Below are 17,495 nucleotides of genomic sequence, written 5' to 3'. Positions count from 1 at the left end.
AACCTCAGCCACTTGCACAAGCCATGTGATGCAGAGACGGCCAGGGTAATAGGCTGCGAACAGTTCGTACAGGGGATCTCTTTAGGCATTCATCAGGGGCGGAGACTCTGGACTCGGTTAGCGCGATGAAGTCGCAGGGAAGACGTGTTGAGCGCTCGCGATTCCCTCATTTCCTTTTCGCGTGTGATTGGATGTGGAGTTCAAGGTTGTCACACCTTGCTGAATTCGCTATGACGCAGGTTTAGCGCTCTGAGATAAGAAGATAAGGCACGTGATGAGTCAGCTGACATGGTCCAGGGTAGTCTATCTGATTTGACATGAACTCTAATGCCCTCTAAACCATCATTACCCTATCATTTTTCGCATTCATGCTTTTACACCGCCTGCATTCGTTCAATGCCTCGTAAGCCGGCAGTTAATAGTGGCATCATACTCTATGCGGGGCATTGCTTACAGATACAAATACATCGGAAACGGTTGGATTGTGGTGCAGCCTTAACAAGAGAACGGCTTACAACGTCGGCATGTCGTCATCCACAACCTCGCCCGTAAAGCTTCGACCAGTCAAATCACTCCCATTGTCATCCCCCACATCATCGTGGGCATGGATGATACGGAGCTTCCAGTGGTGATGCTTGCGTTTTGTTAGGGAGGAACCTTTGCGTTGCACTTGCACTGCTTTGCAGCTGCCGTCGAATTGATGGCGCCATGTCCACGTTTCTTCGTTTCCCCCAATTTCGGTCTCCCACTGCTACCTACCATTCCACAGCTCTCTCTCTCTCTTCTTTAATAAGACGTCTTGATGCGTCCACATCCTAGATTACTTCAAAGCTTTCGCTCAGCTCGGATACAAACACCTCGATTATTTTCTCTAGCAAGGCCTTTCTCCACATACAGACCAATGGCGCAAGAGTACAAGCTCAAGGGCGTTTCGTCGCTCGACCTCTCTCCAGGCTCCAAGCAGGAGGTTGAAGTTGAGGGTATCGAGAATGGCAAGGTTCTACTCGTCAACACTGGAGGAAAGACTCAAGCTCTAGGTTCTAAGTGCACTCATTATGGTGCACCTCTCGCAAAAGGTGTTTTGACTAGCGATGGTCGCATCACATGCCCATGGCACGGAGGTATGCCCAAATGCAGTCCTCACCCATTTATGCTTGTACTAATTAATCGTAGCTTGCTTCAACGCAAAGACCGGCGATATTGAAGATGCCCCCGCCCTCGATCATCTCCCCGTCTTCCAAGTCGCCGAACGAGACGGTGCCGTGTATCTCACCGGAGAGGAGAGCGCCATCAAGTCATCCAAGCGACAGCCCAAGGTCAAGTGCGCCGAATTTGGAAGTGTTCAGGACGACCACGTCGTTGTTGTCGGTGGTGGTTCAGGGACACTGGGTGTCGTCGAGAGCCTCCGCGAGAATGGCTACAAGGGTGGCATCACCGTCATCTCCAACGAGGGCTATTACCCCATCGATCGAACAAAGTTGAGCAAGGCCCTCATGACCGACCTCAGCAAGCTGCAATGGCGAAACAAGGATTTCTACGAAGGTGGCTCTATCAAGTTTGTCCAGGGCGAGGTCAACAATGTTGACTTCTCGGGTCGTTTCGTTACCACCAGCGAAGGCGAGAAGATTGACTACACCAAGCTGGTCCTTGCTACTGGTGGAACTCCCAGACGACTGCCGCTCGAGGGATTCAAAAACCTCGGCAACATTTTCACTTTCCGAAATGTTCACGACACGAAAAAGATTGTTGACCAGATTGGCGAGAAGGGCAAGAAGATTGTTGTTGTCGGATCTTCATTCATCGGAATTGAATTGGCGGTCGCGACAGCCGGCGATAACGATGTGACCGTCATTGGTATGGAGAATGTTCCTCTTGAGCGCGTCCTCGGCGAAAAGGTTGGTTCAGGCCTCCAGAAGGCGCTTGAAGGTAAAGGTGTCAAGTTTTACATGGGCGCAAGTGTCGACAAGGCCGAGCCCTCTGCGTCTGACGAGTCCAAGGTTGGCTCCGTATCTCTCAAGGATGGTACCAAGCTGGAGGCGGATCTCGTTGTTCTTGGCGTCGGTGTCGCACCTGCTACCCAGTTCCTCAAGAACAACAGCGGCATCAAACTGGAGGACGACGGGTCTATCAAGACAAACGACGACTACTCTGTTCCAGGTCTGAAGGATGTTTATGCCATCGGCGACATCGCTACGTTCCCCTACCACGGCCCCGGAGGCGAAGGCAAGCACGTGCGAATTGAGCACTGGAACGTTGCTCAAAAGGCGGGCCGCATCGCTGCGAACCACATTGTCAACCCAGGCGGCAAGACTGAGCACTTTATTCCCATTTTCTGGTCTGCCCTGGGAGCTCAACTACGGTACTGCGGCAACACAATGGCCTCTGGCTGGGACGATCTTGTCCTCGAGGGTAGTCCGGCCGAGAATAAGTTTGTGGCCTACTACTGCAAGGGCGAAACGGTCGTCGCCATGGCCAGCATGGGAAGAGACCCAGCTATGGCCCAGAGTGCAGAATTAATGCGGGTTAACAAGATGCCCACCAAGACGGAGCTCCAAGAGGGGATCAGTGTAGTGTAAAGCTTGGCGCGACCGAAGCGATGCGACCGGCCGAACTATGATGAGGCTATGAGCTTAGATCGAGATGACAGGTACAGAATAGGAAATTATTTCATCGGTAATGAAGCTTAGTCGAGCAGATACTTCCGAGCGTCCACTTACATCTCACGGTGGAAGATAATCCCCGGGTTCGAGAAGTCAATGACGTACGGAGCAGGGATCGTCATGATGACATCAACTCCACAACAACACACAGTCATGGTGACGATACTACATATGACGGGTAGAAGATTGTTATATGAAGTCATGATAAATAAATACGTGTTAATAAATACCGCCTTTTGCCTTGCCATCAAGGTTCTTCCAGTCAACAGTACATCGCGTTAGAACTCTAGTAAAATGGCTACTCAAGCAGCTTACCAGGCCGAAAAGGTCATTGGGCACGGCGACAATGCCGTCACAGCCCAAGATGTGACTTCATACCGTGAACCAGGCGCCGGAGAGTCTGGTGAGACTATGAAGGCTCTCGCATGGATTAGCAAGAACAAAGTCCAGATGGGTATGTCTCACTCCATCACTGACACTTACACATTCACCACTGACACAAACAGTCGACGCCCCCAAGCCCAAGATCATTGAAGACCGCGATGTGATCCTCAAAGTAACAGGCAGCACCGTCTGCGGCTCAGACCTGCATCTCCTGCATGGCACAGTCGTCCAGCTCAGCGAAGGCGATATTCTAGGCCATGAGTTCTGCGGTGTCGTTGACCAGGTCGGTTCAGCCGTCAAGGGCATTGACGTTGGAAAGCGCTACGTCGCATCTTTCCAGATCGCGTGCGGTGATTGTTTCTTCTGCAAGCAGAAACTCTCGTCGCAGTGTGAGAAGACTAACTCGAATACCACCGAGAGGGCCATGTATGGTGGTCGCACGGCGGGTATGTTTGGGTATTCGCATTTCACGGGTGGTTTTGCGGGAGGTCAGGCGGAGTATGTGCGTGTTCCACTGGGGGATGTGAATCTTTTGGAGATTCCTGATGATGTTCCCGATGAGAAGGGTGAGTATTCGTCTCTGTTGAGTGAGCTATGCTGACATGTTCAGCGCTGTACTTGTCTGATGTACTGGCTACATCCTACAACGCCGTCAAGGACACAGCTGTTTATCCCGACGACTCGGTCGCCATCTTCGGTGCTGGTCCAATTGGTCAAATGGCAGGTGTCTTCGCCATCAAAGAGGGCGCAAGCCAAATCATCTTTGTCGACACTGAGCCACGGTTGTCGTTTATTCGAGACCACTGGCCCGCTGAGCACAAGGACAAGCTCGAGCTGGTGGACTACAAGCACTTGTCGCACGGCGTAACCAACAAGCCTACCGTCGTCAGTCGTCTCAAGGAACTCACTGGTAACCGTGGTCCTGATTGCGCGATTGAGTGCGCGGCTGGTGAGTATGCCAAGGGCTGGATGCACTGGCTCGAGATGGCTGTTGGGATTGAGACGGATACGAGTGAGATTATTAATGAGATGATTGAGGGCGTGCGAAACTTTGGACGATGTGGCGTTACTGGTGTTTACGTTGGCTACGTGAGTCCCTCCCCAATGCCAACCACTCTCTATACACGCAACTGACATGACTAGACCAACCACTTCAATATCGGCTCACTCATGGAGCGAGGCATTCGTCTCATCGGCAACGGCCAAGCGCCCGTTCACAAATACTGGCATGAGCTTCTTGAGATGATCCAGAAGGGCGAGCTTGATCCCGGTCAGATGCTGTCGCACCGTGTCAGACTCGAGGATTTGGATAAGGTGTATTACAAGTTTGAGAAGAGGGAGGATGGGATGCAGAAGATCTTTGTGGAGACCAAGTTTTCGTTTCCTCAGGATCCTAGCACGCCTAGCCTTACGACTTATTAATGATATGGACGGATGAGGGTAGTGATGAGTTATGAATTGAGTAAATGAGAATGCTATTTTTGGTCAATTATGCTCGTGGTGTTTTGTCCCGTGGTGAGACACGTCCAGCACGGACTCAACTGAGGTGACAAGATGAGATTGTCGAGGCTTCGAGGCACCATGGATGATTGCTCCACTCAAGTTATTGTAATCGCCCGTCAGTCTATGGAAGCTCGCGACAACAGAAGCCACACTGTTCTTGGCCCAATGGAAGTTTTACATTCCACTAGCTCTTACGGTTACCATGCAATAGCCACAGAAGACTGCCAACTGCGCTGGAGCTTATCGGGCACATACGTTATACGTTCCGTTGTGCGTCCGACGGCCTTCAACTTTTGGGCGGGTACTTGTTCGACTTCACAATTACGGTTCCCTGTATAGGGATTTTTTGATTGCTTAGACCGCGAGAAATTAAACGGTATGATGTGCAAAATACTGATAGTGTGAATGCCATGCTGTGCCACCACTTTGATCCTGGTCGTAATTGAACACCTCCTTTTCCACAACAGCTACCTAGACAGGACAACCGTTTGTAGGGAATTACCAGATCAAATAAACATCACTTATTAGGCCACTGAACTGGATCAGAGCAGCTCAATTCACAGTCTTTCTCACTAAGCACGTCTCAGGGTCATTGAGACGGCTACAGACAGAGCTTGGCGCACCAACCGAAACAAGCCGCCTCATATGAATGTGCCAATCCAAGCGTTGGGGCCTCATGGAAAAGGCAAGCGGCCTCCTCAAATATAAAAAGCAAATCTATTGGCAGATAACTAATTGACCTCTTACAAGTTTGCTCTATCCCTGCTTACTCGGCGACCAACATCACATCACGTGTCGTTCTTCTCTTATACTTTCAACCTGCGACGACCAGCAACCAACAACTTCACCCTTCATTTATCCCTATTACCCCGCATGGATCCTACCGAGCGTCTACCAACAGAGATCTTGAGAAAGATCATCCGGAATCTCCCAAAGTCATATCATCAAGGCATAATATGCGGACTACGATGGAAAAAAACACTAAGGCTCAGCGCCCTTGCAACAGTATCACGGCGCTGGCAACAGCTCATTGAACCATTTCTATTCAAAGACCTGCACTTGAGAATAGAAAAGGTCCTGGAATACAAGTATGCCACATGCCTGACACCACAAAGACTCTCGTACGTTCGAAAGGTCACGGTGAAGTGCGTTCTTGCCAGCCACATATGTAAACGACCAAAGCGATTCACGTAAGGCCCTGGAGACTGCGACTTTCGTCAACATCATCCGAACGATGAACGCGAATTCAATGACTTCGTAGGGAGGGTTTTTGGGATTCTTAAAGATCTCCCACGTGGAGAGAAGCCCTACGTGGAGATGATCTTTGAGATGTCCTGTAGCGAATTTCGCGTAACGTTCACGCAAAAAGGAATGCAGTACATGGAGCTTTATGACACGTGGAAGGATTTCCCAGAACTCCCTATGATATCAGTCTTGAGAGCATGCGGGTCCACTGATACACCTACGTTTACGCCTGGGGATATATGTCGACTTGCAAGTAAGATGCCACGGTTGGAGAAGTTTGGGGTGAGGGCAATAGAGAGCTTACGGGATTATGTCTACGGGGAAGCTGTGATGAGAAACAGTAAGGCTGCTCTTTATCGTTGGGACTAGTTCAAGCTAACAGTATTATAGGCCTTGCGCGAAGTTTGGACTTGATACCCATGTCTGTGCAAACGTTGCTTGTTGACTACCAGCGGGAGAGGATTCTAGACCAGACTTATAATCCTCCAAGCATCATCCCCGTTGAGTCAAATAGAGAGGTTCTCTCTGAAGCAGTACGACGACTTGCCCAGAGACACGGTATTCGAGAGATCACCCTTCTTGCAAGCGTCGACAGCGCCATATTCCAGCCTTCGACAGAAACCTCTTGCGGGCCGACCCTCGAGAGTTTCACATTCGCACTTTGTGACGTTCTTCCTTCTGGTGAATGGGTAGCCACAGGCGAAAATCCTTTATCAGCAGAAGAAGAAGAGTATCAACGACAAGAGGTTCGTGAAGGGATGGCTGACGGACATTACTGCCCCCCAGGCTGCGAGATAGAAAACAGTTTCAAATCTCGCATGAAAGAGGGAATCATGGATCGTTTTCTTTTGGCAGCGGCACAAGCTGTTTGCCACATGCCCAAGATAAGAAAACTCTCGGTTCGACATGTTTTCGATCCTACTGATTTTGAAGAGGATATATCGCGTGCGGGGTTTAGCTTCAGCACGGCAACGGGCCTGATGGTGCTTGGGAAGACGGATGTTCCTATACTCAGTCACGAGGCGTTGGTAGCTTGGAAAACAGCAATGAAAACTCATGATATTGTGTTTGATCGGTGTCTTACAAACGAGTTGGAGGTTGCGGGGAGGTATGCCAATGAGTTTGCACCCGAGTTTCAATGGGATGAACAGGATGTTTATTTGTTTTAAGCTTTGAATAAAGGATAAAAGTAGAGGAGATAGATCTTTGGCAATTATTCGCTTGTCAATTGCTTTCACACTTACGTGTTGAAGTTATGAAATACCTTCTACAAGTAATTAAACACCAGAACACTTATTATATATTGTCTAATAGGCCACATCAGCATCCCCGAACGCAAGACAATAATACATGGTCGCCAAAAGCTGTCAAAAAGAGCAAAAGAATGGTTCCGCCCGGGCTCGAACCGGGGACCTTCTCGGTGTGAGCGAGATGCCATAACCAACTAGACCACGAAACCACTGTTTCAAGGAATGGCTTCCTATTGGATGCCAAATTGAGAAATCATTTCTGCATATAGTCTCAATCAACCCGTCCCCTCTTCACCAAATAATCGTTTCAGTACCACGGTCTTGTTATGTTGCATAGGGGAGTGCGCCAACGATGAGGATTCCATTAAATGCACTGGAAGCGTTCTCCTTGTGTTATACCAGAGTACTTTCATTAGTAATAATACTCCCAAGTTCTATGAGTTCTGTGTAGTGATTATAAGCTTTCAGCCACAAGTCTCAACTGCAAATGGCACATCTACTCCTTAGTTTTCATAGAAGGCCTATTCTTAGAATTAGGAAACTTATTACCTATGAAGCCTTTTCTTGGAGTCACCTGTGCCTATGGAGTCACTTAGGGTTCATGACAAAGGCTCGCTATTTGTGCTTTAGAGAAAGGTTAATACGAACAGCATCTGAAAGACAAAATTCTGTATTCTGCTTATGTGGCATCTCCCAGACCTTGGATAAGCTTTCTCAGGAAAAGGCCTATAAATACTCCTACATCCCTCTTCCTTACTCCTACAAGCTTCCTCTCTTTTATCACCCACCCCAATACTTAATCACCTTCTCACGAACGCAACAATGGCTATTGTCTCCAACAACACTCCTTTAACTGAAGGTGATGCACCACCTCCACCCAACGTCCATGATGTTGAGAAGCCTGTGCAAAATTCTTCTGGCGAAACCAAAACAGACAAATCAACTGAAACGGCTATTTTTCACCTGAAGGCCGCCTGGACCACTGAGACAATAGACGTATCATTGAAAGTAGGTGATGCTGGCATCGCTTTCATGATTGTCTTATCCTTTCTGGTTCTGGTATCTTTGACACAAGACAGTGCTGGCCACACTTTCATGATTGCCTCGTCCCTCTTGGCTCTGGTGAGCATTTTGGTGGCTTTAGGTGATTCAAAGGAATCGGCCGGCTTGAGGAGTGGCAATTAAGGCAACACGACGTACTCTCACATGAGCCTGAAGTATTTCGGGCTATCACCAACTTCACGACCTCGACACCTATTCACTTTTAATCTCCTTTTTTTTTTTTTTTTTTTTTTTTTTTTTTTTTTTTTTGAAAGGCCCGGGGAGGAATGCCTCGAAATGTCAATTTAAGACTCGCCAAGAAGAGAGGCCAACATTTTATTTGTGCCCTTCAGCCCTAAAACGGATGAACAGAATCTACCACCTTACGAGCCCACGGCATGACGGTCTGAAAATAGGGGTTCAAGGCAAAAAAAGACATCAGAAGCACAATAACGTTCGCGAAGATGCCTAGTTTCGGCTGGACTCGCTTAACAAACTCCCTTTTTCTATGGCTCCAGTCTATCTCGAGGCAGTTAAGTCATGTGTAAGGCTGGACAGTTTTGTTTCTTTACCCTATAAACTCAAAAAATAAATAAAGAAAATTATGAAATAAATAGCCGAGGCTGCCATAACGGTCGATTTCGTGCGGACATTGGCTGACCTGTGCGGTTACACAAGGGAGATATTTATGTGATTGGCTGGCAATAAACTTCTCCAATCGCATGTCATTTCTGTCAACCTGAACTCAACCCAATCATATTCTATAATCTTCAATTATATAATCCTTACTATTGAAATGCAAACCCGATCGCTGAAGTTTAAAGTTGCTATCAATTGTGTGAAACCCCTGACAAATTGTCGAAATTGACTGCCTTAGGAGCCGTTCCCTTCCCCATTGACACCCTTTCCTTATCACCACTGCAATATGATAAATAGTTAAAAGCTATGTAGCTCGGTCCTGGTTTGCCACCACCCTGAAGCGCTTAGCCATAAAGATAAACACCCCACCCAAAAAGAGTGAAGCACCAGCAAAGACCTGCGCACCCAGATAATGCCCTCCAGAGCGTCTAATAATCATACCGGCGATAGGCGGCCCAGTAAGAGTTGCGATACTATTCGTCGTGAATATCATGCCCATCCTGACACCTGTCTTGTGCACATCCGTCGTCAAATCTGACAAAGCTGGAGGAAACAAACTCATAGATGCTCCAGCGACAATGCCGTAGATACTAGCCCATGCATACAGGCCCCCTTCTGTGGATACTGCAGGCCACGTGAATAAACAAATAGATGAGATGAACACGACAGGTATGAGGACTGTTATACTTCCGAAGTGATGTGCAATGGCGTTGGGGAGTGAACGGCCTATGATTCCGACACCGTTAACAACGAGAAGAACGTTCAAAGCGGCTGAGTATGTGAGAGGGTTGTCCAACTGTGAGACTGCAAAAGAAGCAAGGTAGTAGAACGGGAAGAATGTTCCCCAAAATGTCTACTCCCGTTAGTATGATTTTATGCTTTCCCGATACCAAAAACGTACGAAAAAAATTCCGATTGCAAAGAAAAAGTAACCCTTTTCCTTGAACGACGCTAAATCAATCCACGGACCCGACTGCCTCGGCGGTATTCTAGGTCTCAGGAGTAGATTCGCCATGACCAGTGTAACCAGCTGCACCAACCCCATAGCTCTAACGGTCCAAGCAAAACCAATCTTCCCGAGAAGCTGGCGAGCCATAGATGGAAATATCAACCCTCCTGTAGCACTTCCAGTAGCAGTGATTCCAAAAGCCAACGCTCTTCTTCGCTTGAAGTATGTAGAAACAACAGCAAGACTGGGAGTAAACATCAGACCATTACCTAGTCCTGTACATAGACCTTGTGAAAGCAGGAGTTGCCAGAATTTCGTGCTCAGAGAAGTCATAAAGACACCGAGACAGGTGAGGAGTGTGCCTGCAGCGAATGTGATACGGAAGTAACCAGCGTCTGTGAGACGACCCGAGAGAGTTCCTATAAAGAATAGGGCGGAAATTTGGACTGATCCTATCCAGGAGATTTGGCTTGCTGGGTTGTCGAGATGTGTAGTATAATATGTTTGAAAGACGCCAAAGGAGCTATTGTATCCCCTGATCAGAGTTAGTATCGTCATTATGAATATGGAAGCCATTGTTGTATACCATGAGTTCAGCATCACTATATGCCCAGCAATAGCTACGCACATGTTAGCAACACTCTTCAGGCCAACTGTGACCCCACTTACCTGAAGCCCAAGCCCAGAATCCACCGTCAGGAGGAGGTCCGGGATCTCTATCCGTAACAGAAGTCCTACTTAGAACTCGATCCAAGGCCGAGAGACCTCGCTGTGGCTGTATGTCTTTCCGTTCTCCATCTTGTGAGGAGCCTTCGTTCTTCGCATATGGGTTATCAGCGTTCCAAATTATGCTGGTAACTGATTGACCTTGCTCTTCTCCGGAACTCGCTGTATCGCCTTGATCGTCAACTTTCTTATCGGATAATTGGACCCTTTCCCACATCTCATGGGGTGATTGTTGTGAGAAGGTCATGTTTATGCGTGGGTGAGATGAGGAATGCCGCAGAAGAGGTCGTCACCGTTTTAAGTGAAAGGTTTTTGTGATGGTTAGAGGGCACCAATCCCAAACCTTTTTATTACGTTTATCAACAAGCTAGCTCAATTTCTAATGATATCGTAACCGAACATAGCCAGGAAACCATCCGTGTAAAATAGTCCGAACTTTGATAAGGCGCAACATACCTGGTGAAATGGTCCGACGCTAAATGTGGTGCCGGGAATATTGCACCCAATCAAATTACATCGTTGAGATATTAGATAATTGATGCATAAAAGTCAAGAACTTCATATCAATCTAGCCATACTTTTGAACCACTTCAACGTCATACATACAATGGTGCTATTTCCTTCTTTCTTTTAAGAACTCGGTTGCTCTGAGCAAGCAGCATCAGCTCTGATACACCTCATGACTGGGCCATCGCTGCTGAGTGGCTAGTTCGCAAGGACACAGGTTTCTTTGATGAGAACAAAGCATGATGTCATGATGTCATGATATAAGGCGATGTATACAAAACCATTGCGTAGGGGATGGCTTGTTGGTTATAACTGATGATATCCCTGATAAAGTGCCCTTTATCGGAAGCTCAAAGAATAATTGATCTGTGATGAGGATAGAACGAATTGGGCTAAAAGTGAAGGGCATCGATATTCTCGTTTCTACACAAAGCTCAAGGTATAATTAAACAAGTCGACATGGCGGTTACTCTTCTTTTGCTTTGAAATCTACATTTGCATAAGTGGTTGGTGCTTTGAGAATGGATTCCTCTAGTTTCTTTGCAAGACAGTCTGACTAGGCTGCCAGTTGCTCTCACACCATCTTTCGTGCCCCTGGATGGTGCAGCCTATTCGAAACAAAATCTCTTTCCATGCATTAATGAATTTGAAGTAACTCTGTGTGTTTTGGGATAGGTATTGAAGAGCTTATTCATCACTCATATGAGTTTGGAGGAAACAGCTTCCACACTTGACTTACACACACTCAGCCACGTTTCCTGGAGCAAACAGGACATCGACATTGCTAAACGGCACCCAGGTCTAGATATTAACAAGGTCAGCATTAACTGGGGTCAAACGTCACTAAAAGTCAAAGTTCGATTAACACGATAAGAAAAGGTTTGCTGATGTGTCCTGGTGTAACTGTTCATTCCAGACTTATCAATCTGCGGCCCAGTAACTACGGGATAAATTCTTGTGAGAAAGACAGGCGCCAATAAGGAACTTTGTGAGCTGTAAATCAGATATAGGCGCCAATACAAGCTTCAGGTAATAACCCCAATCGCCACAACGGCAAGCCATCGACTGTTCAATATGAGACTGAAGCTTGCTGTTATGGCAGTAATTTGATTCTTTGAGCCAAACTCGTTAATTTGCGACATTAAAACCACGGAAGAGCTCCTGTGGAAAGCGAAGTTGCGCTGTGTTTTGATGAGAGGTCAGTCTTGCTGCGGGCTTACTGCGCCTCTATTTACATCAGATTGACGAGCAGGTCCAAGACGCGATCAAAAATACCATACCGGAAGCCAAATGGCCTACAATACAAGTGATGGAAATGATGGACGATGAAGTTGACCTACCCATCATGGCTATCGTATCCCCAACCACCGAAGTCCTACAGGCGATATGATAAGAGAAGCGGAACAGAGACAGATCAATCACTTACCGCGCATGCTTCGCAATCTTCGCCAGCTCCATAAATGCGGCATCGTTGTACGGGACCTCAAGTCTCAGCAGTATTATGAAGGCCAGCTGTATGACTTGAGCCACGCCTGGACAATTCCACATGTTTTTGGCCCTGAGGGCGGGATTCGACCGAGCTGGACCTTTGCAAGTATGGCAGCTTGGGACCTGAATTGTTTCCATGATATTATCGAAGAGGCAAATGAGTCCGCGCTCCGGGCTGAGCCGCCACTCAAACCGAGTAATTCAGTTGCAAAGCGCAACGATGAGCGCTATGGAAGCCTTCGTCCTCGTCTAGGCATGGAGCGACCTTTCCTTCCCATGCTCAACTATGATGAAGGGGGTACCTGGGACCTGAACTACTATCCTTCATATGATCCGGCACTCTTCAAATGAAAGACCATCCCGAAGCGGACGAAAGAGAAGCCCATTGGCCATATCCCAAAAAAGCCTATCGGTGGTCTCAATCAAACGGAAGTCTACTGCCACCGAAGAAGCCCAACAGATGGAGAAGGGCAAGAGCAAGAAGAGGAAACGATAGACTGCCCACATTCCCTTCTGTTGTAGCTTCTTGCACCTTCGTTGGATAGCGGAATTGTGTTTTGACGTGTTTTGTTTTGGTGTTGCGATTCTGTACTTTGTGAGCCTTGCTTTGGAGCCAAGGCTCACGCACACGTTTTGTTTACATAGATCATTAGGTCAGTGCATTCTTTTAAAGTCGTGATTTATAACCAAGAATTCGTTGTTACAGCATCTCAAGAACAATAAATGATGATCGTGAGAGTATAGCTAGAAATCGTCCGTGTAAAACCATCCGACATTGATCTCTGGCGCAAATGGTCCGGAAGCGGGTTTCACTCGGAACATTAAATTCCCGTTCGGAGCATTCGTGGACTGCATCATTCCCTACATCGAGAGTCCACAATCTCAAGTCTATTGCGAGAAGCGATAATTCCTTACAGAAATGCTATCGCCAGCGACGTCCTCCAAGACTTCTACACCCGGTCGGGCCAGAGCTTCCTGCGAGCCATGTAGTAAGTGACAAGACGTCGAGTGCCGGTTTCAGCTGGCTTATCCGTACCCAACCCGTAGGATCGCGAAAGGTCCGATGCTCAGGAGAATACCCGGTGTGTTCAAAATGCACCGCTTCTAATCGAGGATGTGTTTACTCTCTGCAGAAACGCGCTGGCAGACCCAAGAGGCCCTGCGTGATAGCGCGCGCACCGGCCAGTCCGGCTCGTCGGGATGATCGCGGGCCATCACCAGCGCATTCAAATACCGCCCGAATAACGACCGGTACAGAGGAGCGCCTGAGCCATCATGAACCCAATACAGATATACCGCCATTTCTCGCGGACTTTGAGAGCTTCGCGCCGTAAGAAATCTGTCGAACGACTCAATCTTCCCGCTTTCTAACCCTCCGCAGTGCGCAATCTCATAGCGACATCCTCACACAAACAGACATCAACGCTTCGTGCGCATGCCTGTCGATCCTCTATCTTCTCCTCAATCGCCTCGGAGTCCGTACCGAACTCATTGTCCCCGATGATCTCGCGATTCTGCGAAATACATTCGAGCGCGCAACAGATGTTCTAGAATGCTCAAAATGCCCCATGCGGTTCTCATCCGTACTACAAAACGCGGGCATCTTGGGCATTCTATGCGTCTGTATTGCTGAGTCCTACGTCAGGTTCATCAAGACGATTGGTGCAAAGGCAATTGAAGCCACCGACAAGGGAGAAAAGTTAAAGGTCGCTCTCAATCCTTTGGGTCAATCGCACACGGCGGACGATACAGTGTTGGTGCCGATTGAAGTGTCACCCGAACAGTGGAAGAGTCTCATGTACAATGTCGTCAAATCGGAGATTTTTGGCATTGAGAACCATCGGGACAAGTCTTTCGTCGCTTTCATTGAGCGGTTGGAAGAGCGACAGACGAGATGGCATACGCTGCCTACAGCGCCTGACTGCCCGGCAACATATCAGTCTGCTTGTTCGTCTTCGAATGAACTGCCACTCTGCTTAACCATCACGAAGGCGGCGAGAAAGGTCCTTGACCCGATAGCTTCTACTTTGGAGTGACAAAGAGAACATACAGATGAACTTCGGCGGAAGGACGTGGCTGGCATAGCACTTCTTTTGGAATGACTCGAGATGATTGAAGATAGGAATCCCCCAAAATTGGTACAATATTAGCCTAGAAATAACAGACTCTTCCCTGTTCTTGTTACACCTTCCAACCAAACCACCCTCAATACCGTACATCCAAGCAACCGTATTGCCAACTTTCCCATCCCGTACGAACCTAAACTACTGAATAATTGCAGGGTGCAGAGCGCCCTTGAAATGAGGATTGAAGTCATATGTCTGATGCCTCTTATCATCCTCCCAGACCAAGTCACTCCCCTCAGAGTGGATCTTGAAGTGTGCTTCACTCAACTTCTGCGCCTTCGCATCCTCAGACAAACCCTCAATCTCCTTCTCATTATACACCAAAGCCTTGTTACGGCCTTTGAAACAGGCACTCGACTTGTCGCCGTGGTTATTTCCGGGCGTGTAGCTTGAGAACTCCTGCAGTCGGTCGAGAAGAGATTGGTGGAGGACTGCGCCGCGGGGAATGTCACGGTATGAACCTCTGTTGGGAGGGAATGTCACGGGTTTCCAGCCGAGGAGCTTGACGTTAGCGTCTGTCGTGTCGTCGAGTTCCCAGCGCGTTAAGAAAGGGAGCCATTCTGGGACGTGTTAGTTGGGGTTGAGACGGTCCGGGATGACTTACCCATGAACTTCCACATGAGGACTTTGAAGAAGGCTGTTCCGTAGCCGAAGGCGAGACAATCGTGCATGAATCCATGCGTAGCTTCTCTTCGCTTGGCAGGATCTGCCATACTCCTCTCAAATGGCTTGAGACTATGGCACCAATGCACTCCCGCCTGCAGTGACTTATCCATCTCGCCACACTTCTTGACCTCGCGAATCATCCACTCGAGTGGAATGTCACTCATCTGGAATCTATCTTTGTTCAGATTCTGACTCGCCTTACCAGCTTTTCTCGTCAGCCACGCGTTCTTGATACGGCCCCAGAAAGACGGCTTCTCAGCTTCATCTTCCTGCTCATCAGGCTGAGCGGGCCAGCCGCCGCCAACGTCGCCGTGATTACCAGGAAACCAAACTTCCTTGATATCTTCATCGTCATCGTGGCTGTGCACTGCGGCTCTGATGTCCTGTGCCAACAGAGCGGGCTTGAACTTGACGCGACGCTCGTCAATGGCTACCGCGTGACGAACATGTGTCGCTGTGCCTGTTACAGGAACGGGCATCTTTGCTTTACGCTCGAGAACAGCGACGGAGGCAACGCAGTCCCAGATTCCGAGGAAGAATACCTTGATGTTTTCCTCTTCACCGGCACGGTTCGTCTCCTTGCGACAGAATGTCTGACTGAATGCTTCGATCTCGTTGGAAGCATCCTGAGTCTCTTCACTGACATCTTCAGGCTTTGTGCCCAGAAGCTGTGTCGTGTCGCAATTTGTGGGAGCGTCTGTCTCTGAGCTGCTGTGCTTGGAAGTGCACTGGGCATGCTCGCTGTCTTTTATCTCGCCTTGGAGGTAGCGTTGATAAAGACGGTAGGCGAAGGGGACCATTTCTTCGTTGCCTTTGCAGAGAAGACCAACCTTGTTGACCATTCTGGCGAGGAACTTGGCTGTGTAGGCGCCTCGGCTGAAGCCAAAGACGTAGATCTTTGCGTTCTTTACCATGTCAATTGGGGAAGTTGGGCTTCGGGATGTGAGACTTACAGTTTCATAGTAACGCATGAGAAAGCGGTAGCCAGCAATGACATGAGCGTCAAAAGTGGTGCCAAAGCCTTGATCAATTGTCTTTGAGATGTTACTCCCAAATTCACCAAAGATACCCTTGTTCACAGACGTTTCATTGATATCATATGTACCAATTCCAGCTACGCACAGTTAGCGACCGCTTCTCAACTTAATGACTGGCATCTTACTCTGGTAGTAGTGGAACTGGTTCTTATTGTTTCGATCCAACTTTCGAAGGATCTTGACAACATTGGTATCAGCATTGGAGCCACTGAACGTGTTTCCTGTGCCGTCAAAGCACAGGATGAGCTTCTTGGGCTCAGTAGATTCAGTGTTTTCGTTCTCAGCGTGAGGCATCTTTGGGAGAAGAATGATGGGGGAGTTTCTAAGGTGAGACGGGAATTCAGTGTCTGGGGGCCAGCTATGCTTCCTTTATGCGGAGACAACGAAATCCCTTGCGTGGTTCTTTTGCTTGTACCACTGGGTTCCCGACCCGTGTAGCATAGCACACCTGCGATGGGAGGAGAGATGTATACAGTACAGAGAGTGAGATATTCACATGCATTGTTGTCTCCTCCCTTACGAGAATGACGAATGAAGGGATGCTAATCGGAGAATATTGATTCGTCCTTGTCATTTGGGTTCAGCCAGCCACGAGAACCTCGCTTTTTCCTAAGACGGCTGAATGTCTGGCTAAGGCACAGCTTGGGGAGGGGAAAGAGAGGAGAATTGAGCATGCTGTGATACGGTGCGGCTGAGACTTGATTTCTGTTTGCGATCTGTTGCAGTTGATGCTCGACACGCCACAATTCCATTGTTGTCGGTTGGAGGTTGAAAGGCGGGGAGATTTGCATGGCTCCAGGCTTGTGAAAGTCGGTGACTGTAGTAGCTGCATGATGTACTTGGACTGGACCCTGATGTTTTGGAGGGAGGTTATGTATTGGTTAGGTTTTGCTTCTTTTTGTCTTGGTGAGATTCATGTAATAAAAGGAGTACTATTGCAGAGTGCAGATAAGCGGTGTTAGATAGAGATCTGAAAGATCAGAAGAGCTTGATGTGAGGGGTTGGTTCTGAGAAGATGTCTTGAGCTTTGCTTGGATTGTGTAACTTGAAATAAGCAATTGCTTAGATTCACCCGATATTAGCCTGGTGATCTGTCATGATATGATTCCAACTCGACCATCAGTACATACGCGACTTGTCTCACCCATATCTCCCAATGTCTTCCGATCCCCAGCTCACTGCATAAGCATTCAGATCTAGATTCCCTTTACTTTTTCTCATTTCCCCCTCACAATCCATGTATTTCAAACACCAGCAAATCAAACAACACATGA

General features: G+C 48.1%; 8 protein-coding genes and 1 non-coding gene across 9 annotated transcripts; 6 read left to right on the top strand and 3 right to left on the bottom strand.

Moving 5' to 3' along the window:
* Positions 1-901: 901 nt before the first annotated feature.
* FOBCDRAFT_202246 (uncharacterized protein) lies at positions 902-2,576 on the top strand (the record flags this gene model as incomplete). The annotated part of the gene is made up of 2 exons (XM_059609026.1): positions 902-1,121; positions 1,174-2,576. 2 exons carry the CDS (start codon positions 902-904, stop codon positions 2,574-2,576), a joined length of 1,623 nt encoding a protein of 540 aa, XP_059467256.1.
* Positions 2,577-2,905: 329 nt separating this feature from the next.
* FOBCDRAFT_38747 (chaperonin 10-like protein) lies at positions 2,906-4,533 on the top strand. The gene is made up of 4 exons (XM_031185201.3): positions 2,906-3,114; positions 3,167-3,610; positions 3,655-4,133; positions 4,188-4,533. Exons 1-4 carry the CDS (start codon positions 2,955-2,957, stop codon positions 4,464-4,466), a joined length of 1,362 nt encoding a protein of 453 aa, XP_031040843.3. The 5' UTR covers positions 2,906-2,954; the 3' UTR covers positions 4,467-4,533.
* A 1,343-nt stretch (positions 4,534-5,876) lies between these two features.
* On the top strand, positions 5,877-6,961 carry FOBCDRAFT_274717 (uncharacterized protein; the record flags this gene model as incomplete). Its single annotated transcript, XM_059611492.1, has 2 exons — positions 5,877-6,132; positions 6,183-6,961. 2 exons carry the CDS (start codon positions 5,877-5,879, stop codon positions 6,959-6,961), a joined length of 1,035 nt encoding a protein of 344 aa, XP_059464999.1.
* Positions 6,962-7,177: 216 nt separating this feature from the next.
* FOBCDRAFT_t126 lies at positions 7,178-7,251 on the bottom strand. Its single transcript has one exon. It is a non-coding gene; the product is annotated as a tRNA-Val (tRNA).
* Positions 7,252-7,864: 613 nt separating this feature from the next.
* FOBCDRAFT_202243 (uncharacterized protein) lies at positions 7,865-8,485 on the top strand (the record flags this gene model as incomplete). Its single annotated transcript, XM_031185199.3, has 2 exons — positions 7,865-8,164; positions 8,456-8,485. The coding sequence occupies 2 exons, from the start codon at positions 7,865-7,867 to the stop codon at positions 8,483-8,485; spliced, it is 330 nt and encodes a 109-aa protein (XP_031040841.3).
* A 541-nt stretch (positions 8,486-9,026) lies between these two features.
* On the bottom strand, positions 9,027-10,644 carry FOBCDRAFT_183909 (major facilitator superfamily domain-containing protein; the record flags this gene model as incomplete). Its single annotated transcript, XM_031185198.2, has 4 exons — positions 9,027-9,575; positions 9,624-10,206; positions 10,258-10,291; positions 10,341-10,644. The coding sequence occupies 4 exons, from the start codon at positions 10,642-10,644 to the stop codon at positions 9,027-9,029; spliced, it is 1,470 nt and encodes a 489-aa protein (XP_031040840.2).
* Positions 10,645-12,335: 1,691 nt separating this feature from the next.
* On the top strand, positions 12,336-12,743 carry FOBCDRAFT_274714 (uncharacterized protein; the record flags this gene model as incomplete). Its single annotated transcript, XM_031185197.2, has 1 exon — positions 12,336-12,743. One exon carries the CDS (start codon positions 12,336-12,338, stop codon positions 12,741-12,743), a length of 408 nt encoding a protein of 135 aa, XP_031040839.2.
* A 568-nt stretch (positions 12,744-13,311) lies between these two features.
* On the top strand, positions 13,312-14,576 carry FOBCDRAFT_320029 (uncharacterized protein; the record flags this gene model as incomplete). Its single annotated transcript, XM_054704758.2, has 4 exons — positions 13,312-13,381; positions 13,440-13,474; positions 13,526-13,722; positions 13,774-14,576. 4 exons carry the CDS (start codon positions 13,312-13,314, stop codon positions 14,426-14,428), a joined length of 957 nt encoding a protein of 318 aa, XP_054560733.1. The 3' UTR covers positions 14,429-14,576.
* Positions 14,577-14,656: 80 nt separating this feature from the next.
* FOBCDRAFT_250839 (uncharacterized protein) lies at positions 14,657-16,515 on the bottom strand (the record flags this gene model as incomplete). Its single annotated transcript, XM_031185195.2, has 4 exons — positions 14,657-15,078; positions 15,123-16,089; positions 16,138-16,298; positions 16,347-16,515. 4 exons carry the CDS (start codon positions 16,513-16,515, stop codon positions 14,657-14,659), a joined length of 1,719 nt encoding a protein of 572 aa, XP_031040837.2.
* Between the last annotated feature and the right edge of the window lie 980 nt (positions 16,516-17,495).

The sequence above is a fragment of the Fusarium oxysporum genome, chromosome V (assembly GCF_013085055.1).
Source record: "Fusarium oxysporum Fo47 chromosome V, complete sequence".
Lineage (NCBI taxonomy): Eukaryota > Fungi > Ascomycota > Sordariomycetes > Hypocreales > Nectriaceae > Fusarium > Fusarium oxysporum.
Note: the sequence above shows the minus strand (reverse complement) of the source record. Positions and strands in the feature narration are given on the sequence as shown.